Source organism: Puma concolor, chromosome B3, assembly GCF_028749965.1.
Source record: "Puma concolor isolate L17-30 chromosome B3, mPumCon1.1.hap2, whole genome shotgun sequence".
In the NCBI taxonomy this organism is placed as follows: Eukaryota; Metazoa; Chordata; class Mammalia; order Carnivora; family Felidae; genus Puma; species Puma concolor.
Window position 1 is genome coordinate 86,568,010 of NC_141672.1, and position 13,240 is coordinate 86,581,249.

General features: G+C 37.6%; 1 protein-coding gene across 2 annotated transcripts in view; it reads left to right on the forward strand.

The window, feature by feature from the left end:
* Positions 1–13,240, forward strand: part of KNL1 (kinetochore scaffold 1) — a 69,266-nt gene that overhangs the window by 2,406 nt on the left and 53,620 nt on the right. For both annotated transcript variants that reach the window (XM_086710383.1, XM_086710382.1), the window contains 4 exons: positions 4,418–4,472; positions 5,792–5,831; positions 6,734–6,793; positions 12,262–12,323. In XM_086710383.1, the coding sequence (XP_086566509.1) occupies positions 4,438–4,472; positions 5,792–5,831; positions 6,734–6,793; positions 12,262–12,323 (197 nt within the window). In that variant the 5' untranslated portion in view covers positions 4,418–4,437. The remainder of the gene's footprint in view (positions 1–4,417; positions 4,473–5,791; positions 5,832–6,733; positions 6,794–12,261; positions 12,324–13,240) is intronic.

Consider the following 13,240-nt stretch of genomic DNA (forward strand, 5'->3'; position numbering starts at 1 on the left):
TGATAAAAAATATGTGCTTCATATCATAGTAACTGCCAAAAATCCGACTTGGCAATAATATGTTATCAAAACTAATGTAATACAAATGGGTACTGTTTTGAATAAGTAGTATTCATGGTGCCCGACAGATGTCAAGAATTGCTGTTTCTCTCAAAAATTTAAAATCCTAGGACACTTCTGTGAGTATGCTGTAGCACCCTTGGGTGCCAGGTGCACACTTTTACAACCAATCAATAATTAGTTAATGTGAGAGCAATAAAGAGTTCCACCATAACAGCATTTTATAAATGAAGCTTAACATGATCTGGGGTACCTATTTCTGTTGAAAGTGGAACTTACAGTTATATAACAATTTTTTTTTAAAGGAGGACCTAAATAAGCTTTGAATCTCATTTAATTAAGTGCTGCAGACCAGTAGGTCTGCAGGTTAGATAGGACTATTTCAAACAGTGAAGATGTTTAGGTGATCTTGATTTTATAGTATTTAATATTTTTGTCTGTGAATTTTGGTTTTTTTATTTTTTTTTATTTAAAAAAAATTTTTTTTTTCAACGTTTATTTATTTTTGGGACAGAGAGAGACAGAGCATGAACTGGGGGAGGGGCAGAGAGAGAGGGAGACACAGAATCAGAAACAGGCTCCAGGCTCTGAGCCATCAGCCCAGAGCCTGACGCGGGGCTCGAACTCACTGACCGCGAGAGATCGTGACCTGGCTGAAGTCGGACGCTTAACCGACTGCGCCACCCAGGCGCCCCTGGTTTTTTTATTTAAACATTTTAAAAAATGTTTATATTTATTCTTGCTAGAGAGACAGAGTGTGAGTTGGGGAGGGGTAGAGAGAGAGGGAGACACAGAATCTGAAGCAGGCTCCAGGCTCTGAGCTGTCAGCACAGAGCCCCATGTGGGACTTGAATTCACGAACCCATAAGATGATGACCAGAGCCAAAGGCCAACACTTAACCGACTGAGTCACCCAGGCACCCCTCTGTGAATTTTGAATGTGTCACTGAATTTAAAAATATTCTCAAAAGGAGAAAAACTATGGAAGTCAGTGATGGTAGAGGTAACTTAAAAGAATTAATTACTCATTCAAATATTTATTGAGCTCCTATTATGTACAAAGCATGTGCTAGTTTCTCAGAATATAATAGTGAGGGTAAGAGACACCAGCCTTATTCTCATAGGGTTTATTAATGGGTCATAGGTAGTTTGGGGGAGTAACAGGAATAATTACTTTATGTAACAGACTTTTAAATTGTAGTTGTGGTAATGCTACAAACGAGACATACACAATGCTACAAAGGGTGCTTTTCGTGGCTTTTTTTGCCAAAAGAGAATAACAAATATAAATTCAGTGGCTCAGGAAAGAGCTTTGTGTGTGCAGGAATGGAAATGCCAATGTGGCTAGCATAGTGAGGAAGACAGTAGCATCAGGTGAAGTGTGAAGTCTGAGAGGAAGGTGGAGACCAGATCTTGTAGAGCTTTGTAAATCCTGGTGAAGAGTTTATTCTCAGTACTATGGGAAGCCATTGAAGGGTTTTAAGTAGGTGAGTCTCTTAGATGTAACTTATGTTTAAGAAGATAACTGTCAGGGTACTTGGGTGGCTCAGTTGGTTAAGCCACTGTCTCTTGGTTTCCGCTCAGGTCATGATCTCACGGTTCATGGGAACAAGCCCTAGGTTGGGCTGTGCACTGCTGCACTGACAGCATGGAGTCTGCTTGGGATATTCTCTCTCTCTCTCTCTCTCTCTCCACCCCCCCCCTCCACCACCTCTCCCCTCCCCCCTTCACACAGCCTCTATCTCTCTCAAGATAAATAAAGCTTAAAAAAAAAAGATAACTGTCTATGTAAATAAGGGACTATGGGGGATCAGAATGAAAGTAGGGAGACCATTAGGTGCATTTTGCAATAGTTTACACGAGAGGTAATTGTAGCTTGAACTATGTTGGGGGCACCAAAGATAGAAGTGAATGCATTTGGATATATGTAATGTATGTGGGATATATATTGGAAATAGAGCTACTAAGATTTTGTGAATAACAGAATTGGAAATAGGTGTCCTACTTGTTTAATCCCAGAGGGAAATGTTCAGTTTCACCATTAAGTTGATGTATGCTGTTGGTTTTTTAAATAGATATGGCTTGTTAGATTAAGGAATTTATCCTCTCTTCCTAGTTTGTTAGGCTCTTCTTTTTTTAAACATGAAAGGATGTTAAAGTCAAACTTTTTTCATCTGAGATGATCTTATGATTTTTCCATTTGATCTGTTGGTATGGCAAATTGTAAAGTTGATTTTCTAATGTTGAGCAAGTTTTGCATTACTGGAATAAAACCAATATGACTAAGATGTATTATTCTCTTTACAAATTGTTGGCTTCTTTGTGCTATCTATTTAGGATTTTTATATTTATGGTGCTGAAATTGGCATGTGATATTTCCTTTCTGGTACTGTATTTATTTGGTGTGGGGGTGGGTGTGTATGTGAGATGGAGATGTTTGCAAGTAAGAGCTTTCATTAAATACAAAATAATTACCCTAAAATGGTAAAAGTGGTTGCTTTTAAGGAGAATAGTGAAGTGCAGGGGGCTGCTATTTTTAAAAAATTATCTTGAAAAATCAACTTCTAAAAATATTGTAAGTAGGTATGGGTATTATATGTGAGCAGGAGTAAGTGAAACCAGAAGAATGGATAAACAAACAGAAAGTTATGGAGGATGAAAGGAGAGGGTCTGAAATCAAATTCTAATAGATGCCCATCATCTTGCTATATTGACAGCTAATTGAATAAATTGATATTAAAAAAGAAGCAGATTTTTGTTTCAGTTTGAAGTTCAGATTCATTATGAACTATTGTCCCTTAACTTGGCTTTTGTTATATATGATGAAAGCATGTAAAATATCTTTTAAGTATCTGGGTTTTTTTGGCGTTTTCTTTTGTTTTACTTCTAAAATAAGAACTTTGATGGAATAGTTTATGTATATGGTATTAATGATGTGGTAGAAATGCTAATACTGTTGGGTAAAATATGTAGCTATTCTGTTCTCTGAAGTCTGCAGTAGAATTTTTTCTTACACAGAGGTGAGGTTCTAAAGTTAATTCATAGGGTGCCTGACTGGCTCTGTTGGTTGAGCGTCCTACTCATGATTTTGGCTCAGGTCATGATCCTGGCTCAGGTCATGATCTTGGGGTCATGGGATACAGCCCCTTGTTGGTCTCCGTGCTGAGTGTGGAGCGTGGTTAGGATTCTCTCTCTCTCTCTCTCTCTCTCTCTCTCCCTCTCTCTCTCCCTCTCTCTCTCCCTCTCTCTCTCCCTCTCTCTCTCCCTCTCCCTCTCCCCCCTCCCCCCTCCCTCCTCCCTCCCTCCTTCTGCCCCTCTCCTGTGCATGCACACACACTCTCTCTAAAATAAATAATAATAATAATAATAAAATAAAATAAAGTTAATGCATTTAGTATAGTTATGTGTAGCTAGGAACTAAGACCAGTTGAGGAAACTTTAGCTTATGTCTCTTATTTCACATTTGGAAAGAGAAACATTATTTTATTTTATTTTTTGCTATTTATATTTTAGAGAGAGAATGTGCAAATGGGGGAGGGGCAGAGAGAGAAGGGGACAGAGGATCTGAAGCGGGCTCTGCACTGACAGCAGTGGCCCCCATGCAGGGCTCAAACTCATGAACCATTAGATCATGGCCTTAGCCTAAGTCATTGCTCAACCAACTGAGCCACCCAGGCTCCCCTCAGCTACACTTTTTAAATGTTATTTTCATGTCTTAAAGATTTTTTGCTAAGTACTCACAGTTGAATTTTTTTTTTTAATTTTTTTTTCAACTTTTTGGGACAGAGAGAGACAGAGCATGAACGGGGGAGGGGCAGAGAGAGAGGGAGACACAGAATCAGAAACAGGCTCCAGGCTCTGAGCCATCAGCCCAGAGCCCGACGCGGGGCTCGAACTCACGGACCGCGAGATCGTGACCTGGCTGAAGTCGGACGCTTAACCGACTGCGCCACCCAGGCGCCCCTCACAGTTGAATTTTCATAACATAAATATGTATATTATGTATTTTGATACCTAATTGATTTCATTTGGGGATTGAATTATTATATAATCCACAAATTCTTATAACTAAGGTGAATTTTTATTTGAAATATTAATACCCATCTCATCCCAATCAAAGTTAGTCACTGATTTTATCTTGAATATGAGAATTATCCAGGAGTATTAATTATAAAGGGGTAGTTTAAACTCAAAAGTTCTCTTGTTTTATAGCCTCATTGTATAGCTTTTGCTTCCCTTTTTTTGGTCTTCCCCCAGAGAGTAATTCTGAAGTCACAACTTTGCTATTAATCTCGTCATAGTTTTTAATTTCTTTTCTTTCTTTCTCACCTTTTCTAATGTTGTATATTTGTTTCAGAAAAAGATTTTCTTCAAAAAATGGATGGGATGTCTTCAGAAGCTAATGAAGAAAAGTAAGTTCATGCAGTGTAACTAAAAATGTTAAATTCTGTCAGAGAAAGATACTTTTCCTATTAGTAAGAACAACATAACTTCTGAAATCTTTTTCCATTTTGCTCCAAGGAAAAGAAGTAAATGTTACAAAGTCATAGCTCTCTTTGCCTTATCTTTGTGTTTATATATCTAGGGTCAAAATTAAGAGGGACTTTAGAGACCACCTCCCATCCCTTCAGTTTAAGGATGGGAAAATTAAGGCCCAAGGAAATGAAGTGATTGGTCTAAAATTGACATCACAAATTGGTGGCGTGTTTATAGCCTACACACTTCTTTTTTTTTTCCCTTAAACAATATTTTTACATTTTTGGATTAGTTGCTAAAATTTTCTCTTGAAAAATTGAGCATAGCAACACTGGGCTTATATTCTTGTGGCAACCACTAACCTGATCAGAGTCATGACTGTGACCATTAGACTAAGCAGGAGCTCTCCTTTATCATCTCAACACTGCCTGTTTTTCTTGCATTTACTAAATTATCTGTTTGACCTCCATAGGCATTTTAATTTTCAAAACCGCTCTAAAAATCACACAGTAGTAAAACCAGAGCTAGAGTCTCTTGGTTTATGACCCATTTATCTTATAATTGTACCTCTGGGGGGCACCTGGGTGGCTCAGTCGGTTAAGCGTTTGAATTCAGCTCAGGTCGTGATCTCACGGTTCGTGGGTTTGAGCCCCACATTGGTCTCTATGCTAACAACTCAGAGCTTCGAGCCTGCTTCGGATTGTGTCTTCCCTCACTGCCCCTCCCCTGTCCGTGCTCTCTCTGTCTCTCAAAAATAAACATTAAAAAAATTTTTAATTGTACCTCTGTACATATGGTACATTATGTTGTACTCATGGTTATTTCAAGAGATATTCTTGTAGTACACATAAGTATTTTAAAACACTGACTTTCTAAATACTGAATTTAGGGGCGCCTGGGTGGCTCAGTCGGTTAAGCGGCCGACTTCGGCTCAGGTCACGATCTCACACTCCGTGAGTTCGAGCCCCACGTCGGGCTCTGTGCTGACCGCTCAGAGCCTGGAGCCTGTTCCGATTCTGTGTCTCCCTCTCTCTCTGACCCTCCCCCGTTCATGCTCTGTCTCTCTCTGTCTCAAAAATAAATAAACGTAAAAAAAAAAAAAAATACTGAATTTAACGTCATATAAATTTTGCTAAGTGAAAGTGATGCCATGTGTTAATTGAAAGTGATGGCCGATTTAAGGATGCTGTGATGATGGCTTTTGAAAATTCAGTCTTTCATCAATGTGTCTGTAAATTTTTTTTTCCTTTTTCAGTGACAATATGGAAAGACCTCTTAGAAGAAGACATTCCTCAGTAAGAAACATTTAAGTTAATAATTGTTACCTTTTTTTTGAATGATGACTATATGCCACAGTAATTTTGACTATAGCATCACCATCTGGCTCCACTTTGCTCTCTGGATAAAAGACTGAAATATTTAATTGGTTACACAATTCTGTAAATATACTAAAGTTTGTATTTTATTAATTTCTTAGTAATTTTATCAATCGTATGCTATGTAAATTATACTGCACTAAAGTTAAAAAATGTATTTAAACAGTGTAGTAAGGCACAAAAAATCCAACTCATACTGATTTTAGCACAAAATTTATCCAAACAGAAGGATGACTTTTAGCACAACTTAACAGGGGTTCCAATAATATCACCAGTACTAGGATTTTTTTCTCACTTTTCTACTGATTGCTTCCTCTGTATAATCTCCAATGTCAGACAGGCTCTCTCCCAATGATTACTACATATAGCTCTCCCAACTTCCAGTTTCAGGTCCTAAATGAAAAAGTGTCTGTTTCCTCAAGATAAAACAAAAACAAAACTCAGGATCGAATCATATTGGCTCAATTATCTTGTTATAGGTCAAGTCCTCATTCCTGAACCGCTCACTAATGATGAGAGAATATCATGTGCACATTGTTATAGACCAAGGCTACATGTTGTACCCTAGGGTTGGGGTGGGGCTTACCCAGACCACATGAGATGAAGGTAGGCAAAATAATTGAGGTGGGTGGGCAGGGAGAAGGGAGTAGATACCGAGTGTTTAAACCAGCCACAGAGTATAGCACTGCACAGTATGAATTTGAGGAGTTTTAGAGGCTTTCACAGAAATTTTAACATCTCTACCTTTCTCCTTATGATATAACTTGAACTGATTATTAATGGATATGCCAGATTTTATTGAATAATTCTAATTCTTCTAGATTTTGAAACCCCCAAGGAGTCCTCTTCAGGATCTCAGAGGTGGGAATGAAACAGTTCCGGTAAGTCTCTAGTGCAAATGCTTTATATAGATGACTATTTTCAGTGATAATTTTAACAGTCAGGAATTTATTAGCTATATGAAGACAGACATCATAAATGATTTTTAGTTGAATGTGTACAAATAAGCATCCCATGACCCTCAGGTTAAAATCTGAACTCTTGAGTAAGCTGGCACTCTTGATTTTTAACCCCCATTTACTTTTCCAACCTTCTTACTTGCCACTCTCACACATGTATCTCACCATTCAGGATTGCTTACTATTCTGCAAACATGACACAGACTGTCAAGCCTGTAAGAATTTACATGTGTTATTTCCTTCATTTAGGTGGTTAGTCCTTCATTCTTCTTTGTCTTCCCAACATTCTATTAAAAACTTTTTTCAAACATTTTGAGAAGTAGCAGGAATTTTAGAGTGAATGCTCATATAGTCATCCCTTAGATTCTACAATTAATATTTTATCAAACTTTATCGTAAATCTGTAGCCCTCTTTATTTGGTAATTCCTGTTTACCCGTTAAGACTCAATTTTGGTATCACTTCTCTCAAAAAATCATCCCTCAATATCTTCTAATTGTCTGCTAATGTCTTTTCTAAATGGAGAACTCTTTAAGGGTGGGTACTTTATCATGTGTTTTTTCAATTTATTTTGCCTGGTATAGTTGACTTTCAGTACATTTTGTTGACTGATGAAATGCATATAGTTTTGGAGACCATATAATTTTGAATGCTCACTCTACTTCGGCCTCTCTAATCTTTCTCAAATACATAAAGCTTTTTCCTGCCTCAGGGCCTCTGCATACATTCTACCTACAAGGCTTTCTCTCTACCCAGTGCTTTATCTGACTAATTTTAACTGATCCTTCAGGTTTCAAATATACTTCCTCAAAGTAATCTTTCCTGATTCTTAGGCTAGATTAGTTTTTTTTTTTTAATACAATTTTCCTTCATAACACTCATCACACTTTGAATTTTATATTTGTGTAGATTTTTTGTTTCAGTATCTTTGTCACCATAATTCCCAGTATAGAGTAGGGGCTATATTTGTTTCCTTTACCATTATTTTTTCATCACTCAGTATAGGAGCTGGTGTGTGTGTGTGTGTGTGTGTGTGTGTGTGTGTGTGTGTGTGTGTATGTGTGTGTGTGTGTGTTAAAAACTTAGTGAACATTGAATAAGTAAATAACAGATTCATAGACTCCTAAAGCTTTAAAACCAATAGGACCTCACCAGTAATCTTAAATCCAATTGCTAATTTTTTTTAAAAATGTTTATTTTTTATAGATGAGAAATATAAGGTCCAAAGAGGTTAAATTTTTGTCCAAGTCCACGTAGTTAGTGGCAGACTTCAAATTTGAGATCTAATCTACTAATTTGTAGCTCAGTGCTCTTTCCAGTATACCACACAAATTTCAGTTTTTCTTTTTCCTTTTATTATTTTTTTAAAGCTTATTTATTTTGAGAGAGAAAGAGTGAGACAGCATGGGCTGGGGAGGGGCAGAGAGAGAGGCAGAGAAAGAGAATCCCAAGTAGGTTCCATGCTGCCAGCGCAGAGCCTGACACAGGTTTTGATCTCATGAACTGTGAGATCATGAACTGAGCCGAAATCAAGAGTTGGAGGTTTAATGGACTGAGCCACTCAGGTACCCCTTCTTTTTTTTTTTTTTTTTTAAAGTAAGAAGTATAGTAGCATCTGTTAGTTTCAGTATTTACTATGTCATTATCATTGTCCTAGTAAGCTCAAGGCCAGTTGTAGTGTCTGCTAGGGTATTAACAGAGAGGATGAACATTCCTGATTCTTTGTTATAATAAGACACACTCAAATATTAAGAATTAACATAATAAAAGTCTCTGTGGATTTTGTTTGTTTCTGTCTTTTGCTTTTTGTGTTTGGTATCTATGTGAGTAAAAATGTTTGCTCTTGTTAAGGAAAATGAGAGAAAAAAATAGCGTTTTATAATGAAAAAATGCTCAGCATCACTAATAGAGAAGTGCAAATCAAAACCACAGTGAGATATCAGCTCATATCCATTACTGTGGCTACTGTAAAAAACAACAGAAGGGGTACCTGGCTGGCTCAGTTGGTAGAGCTTGTGACTTGATCTTGGAGTTGTGAGTTCAACTCCTATGTTGGGTGTAGAGATTACTTAAAATCTTTGGGATGCCTGGATGGCTAAGTCCGTTCAACTCTTGATTTGATTTGATTTGATTTCTCATGATCTCATGATCATGAGACTGAGCCTCACATCAGACTCCATGCTGGATGTGGAGCCTGCTTAAGATTAACTTTACCTGGGGTGCCTGGGTGGCTCAGTTGGTTAAGCGTCCGACTTTGGCTCAAGTCATGATCTTGCGGTCTATTAATTTGAGCCCTGCTTCTGGCTCTGTGCTGAGCCTGGAGCCTCCTTCAGATTCTGTGTCCCCCTCTTTCTCTGACCTTCCCCCACTCATACTCTGTCTCAAAAATAAATAAACATTAAAAAAATTTTCAAAAATTTAAAAAGATTAACTTTGCCTGTCTCCCCTAATTGCTCTCTCAATCTCTTTCTCAAAAAAAAAAAAAAGAAAGAAAAAAAAGATGGAGTGCCTGAGTAGGGTAATTGGTTAAGCGTGGAACTCTTGATATCGGCTCAGGTCATGATCTGACAGTTAGTGAGTTCAAGCCCCTGCACTGTAAGTGCAGAGCCTGCTTGGGATTCTCTCTCTCTGCCCCTCCCCCACTAGTGCTCTCTCTGTCTCAAAATAAAAAACTTAAAAAAATTTAAAAAAAAAATTGGGGCGCCTGGGTGGCGCAGTCGGTTAAGCGTCCGACTTCAGCCAGGTCACGATCTCGCGGTCCGTGAGTTCGAGCCCCGCGTCGGGCTCTGGGCTGATGGCTCAGAGCCTGGAGCCTGTTTCCGATTCTGTGTCTTCCTCTTTCTCTGCCCCTCCCCCGTTCATGCTCTGTCTCTCTCTGTCCCAAAAATAAATAAACGTTGAAAAAAAAAAAAAAAAAAAAAAATTTAAAAAATAAAACAACAGGTGCTGGCTAGGATGTGGGATAATTGGAAACCTTGTATATTGTTGGTGGAAATGTAAAATGTTGTAGCCACTATGGAAAACAGTATGGTGGTTCCTCAAAAAATCAAAATAGAATTACCATATGATAGTAATTCCACTTCTGGGTATATACCCAAAAGAAATGAAAGCAGGGTCTTGAAGTGAGATATACCTCTGTCATAGCAGCATTATTCACAGTAGCCAAAAGTTAGAAGCAACTGACACTGTCCACTGACAGATGAATGGATAAACAAATGTGGTATCAGTGGAATATTAGCCTTTAAAAAGAAGGAAGTTCTGATACACATTGCAATAAAGAGGACATTATGCTAGGTGAAATAAATCAATCACAAAAAGACAAATGCTTTATGATTCTACTTAGGAATTACCTACAGTAATCAAATTCATAGAGACAGTAAGTGAAATGATGTTTTCTAGGAGACTGAGCAAGAGAAAAGGGAGTTGTTTAATGGATATGGAGTTGCAGTTTTGCAGGATGAAAAGCATTCTGGAGACTGGTTTCACAAAGTGTATACATAACATTACTGAACCGTACACTTAAAATGGTTAAGATGTAGTTCACAGGTTCGAGCCCTGCATCAGGCTCTGTGCTGACAGCTCAGAGCCTGGAGCCTGCTTTATTTTATTTTTTTTTTTTTTTTAATTTTTTTTTTTCAACGTTTATTTATTTTTGGGATAGAGAGAGACAGAGCATGAACGGGGGAGGGGCAGAGAGAGAGGGAGACACAGAATGGGAAACAGGCTCCAGGCTCTGAGCCATCAGCCCAGAGCCTGACGCGGGGCTCGAACTCACGGACCGCGAGATCGTGACCTGGCTGAAGTCGGACGCTTAACCGACTGCGCCACCCAGGCGCCCCTGGAGCCTGCTTTAGATTCTGTGTCTCCCTCTCCCTCTCTCTGCCTCTCCTCTGCTCATTCTCTCTCTCTCTCTCTCCCCCTCTCAAAAACAAATAAAAACATTTTTAAAAAATTGGTTAAGATGTATTATGCTAAGTGAAATTAACTAGTCCCTTGACAAATACTGTGTGATTCCACTTATATAAGGTATCTAAAATAGTCAAACTCATAGCAGCAGAAAGCAGAACAGTGGTTGTCAAGACCACAGAGGAGGGTAAAATGGAGAGTTGCTGACTACAGGTATGAAGTTTCAGTAAAACAAGGCAAGTTCTAGAAATCTGCTGTACAATGTTGTGCCTATAGTTAACAATATTGTATTATACACTTAAAAATTTATTGAGGGGGGGCGCCTGGGTGGCGCAGTCGGTTAAGCGTCCGGCTTCAGCCAGGTCACGATCTCGCGGTCCGTGAGTTCGAGCCCCGCGTCGGGCTCTGGGCTGATGGCTCAGAGCCTGGAGCCTGTTTCCGATTCTATGTCTCCCTCTCTCTGCCCCTCCCCTGTTCATGCTCTGTCTCTCTCTGTCCCAAAAATAAATAAACGTTGAAAAAAAAAAATTAAAAAAAAAAAATTTATTGAGGGGCGCCTGGGTGGCTCAGTTGGTTGAACGGCCGACTTCAGCTCAGGTCATGATCTCGCGGTCCATGAGTTCGAGCCCCGCGTCGGGCTCTGTGCTGACAGCTCGGAGCCTGGAGCCTGTTTCAGATTCTGTGTCTCCCTCTCTCTGACCCTCCCCTGTTCATGCTTTGTCTCTCTCTGTCTCAACAATAAATAAAAACGTTTAAAAAAAAAATTTATTGAGAGGGTAGATCTAAAGCTAAGGGTTCTTACCACTTTTAAAATTAAAAAATTTTTTTAATTAAAAAAAATTTTTTTAATGTTTATTTATTTCTGAGACAGAGATGGAGCATGAGTGGGGGAGGGGCAGAGAGAGAGGGAGACACAGAATCAGAAACAGGCTCCAGGTTCTGAGCTGTCAGCACAGAGCCCAATGTGGGGCTTGAACTCACAAACCATGAGATCATGACCCGAGCTGAAGTCGGTCACTCGACTGAATGAGCCACCCAGGCGCCCCTAAAATTAAATTTTTAAATGAAGTTAAGATGGTAAATTTTATTATGTGTATTTTACCACAGTTAAAATATTTTCTTAAATCCTAAAAATAAGATAGTAAGGTTACTATAACAGACCACATATCACTTGCTTTGTCCCCAAGTCTTTCTTCTTCTAAATGGCAAAATAATCATTCATTTAAAAGGAGAGAGAAAAAGGAAAGAGAGCATAATCACCTTCCTTAAATATGTTGTTTGTGTCGGTATGCTTATTACCACTCACATGGAAAATCATGCTCCTGTTTGTTAAGTGCATTAAGATATTTCAGAGAAGTAAATAATTACCACAATTGATAATATCACATTAACTCAGAATAAGACTTAGTCTCTGTCTATAGTACTGTGGAGACCTAATTCACAGTAGTTTCATTATGAATTATACCATATATTCTCTGCCCTTAGGACTCTAATGCTTTGAGAAATAAGAAAAGCTCCCGTCGAGTCAGCTTTGCAGATACTATAAAGTAAGTTGGAAAGAGAAATAATTAAAATGTTACAGGTAATAATTTTTTGTCATCAAATCAAATATGTTGGTACTAAATGACTTGATAGTCTGGGTTTTAATTACATAAACATGTTTTTGTTACTGTTGTTATTCAGCATTATGCTTGAGAAACATTGAAAGGATCACCTCTAGAGTCGGAAACAAAACAACTATTTCTTACCACTGTTAATTTAACATTGTATTGAAGGTGCTAACCAAATATAGAGAAAGTGCAGTTATAAAAATTGGAAAGATGCGGGTAAATCTATTACCTTTTGCAGATTAAATGCTTGTATATTAGGAAAATCTAACAATATCAATTGAAATACCTCTACAAACAATAAGCAGGATACAAAATTAATATATGAAAATTAATATATTTCTTATATATAAAAGATAACTAGTAGAAGATAAATGTCTTTTTTCCCATTGTATTATATTTTGTGGCTATGTGTTTAATAATAAAAGCATATAAAGGATAAACCATTGTTGAAGGATACTAAAGAATTGTGCAAATGAAAATATAACAAGTTCCTGAATAAAAAGATTCAACATCATAAAGATGTTACTTCTCCCCAAAATAATTTATTAATTTAATGTAATGCTTAGATGTAATGTTTTCATGATTATTTTCGTGATGTTCAGTAGTATATTTGTATTTCTTCATTGATTCAAAAGTTAATAGAGAATTTAAAAATAGCCAGGTGGTAAGAGCATTTTGTCATTACTTTTTAGTTATATTGCAAAAATGTTGATCTGTATTATTTTGATTTTTATTGAAAAATTTCTGTGACTTTATATATGATTAATTTTTATAGATGAACCATAAGTACTTAAAAAGAAGATAGATGTATTTTGTACTTTAGAGTGTAGAGTTTAATATATATCAACCATATC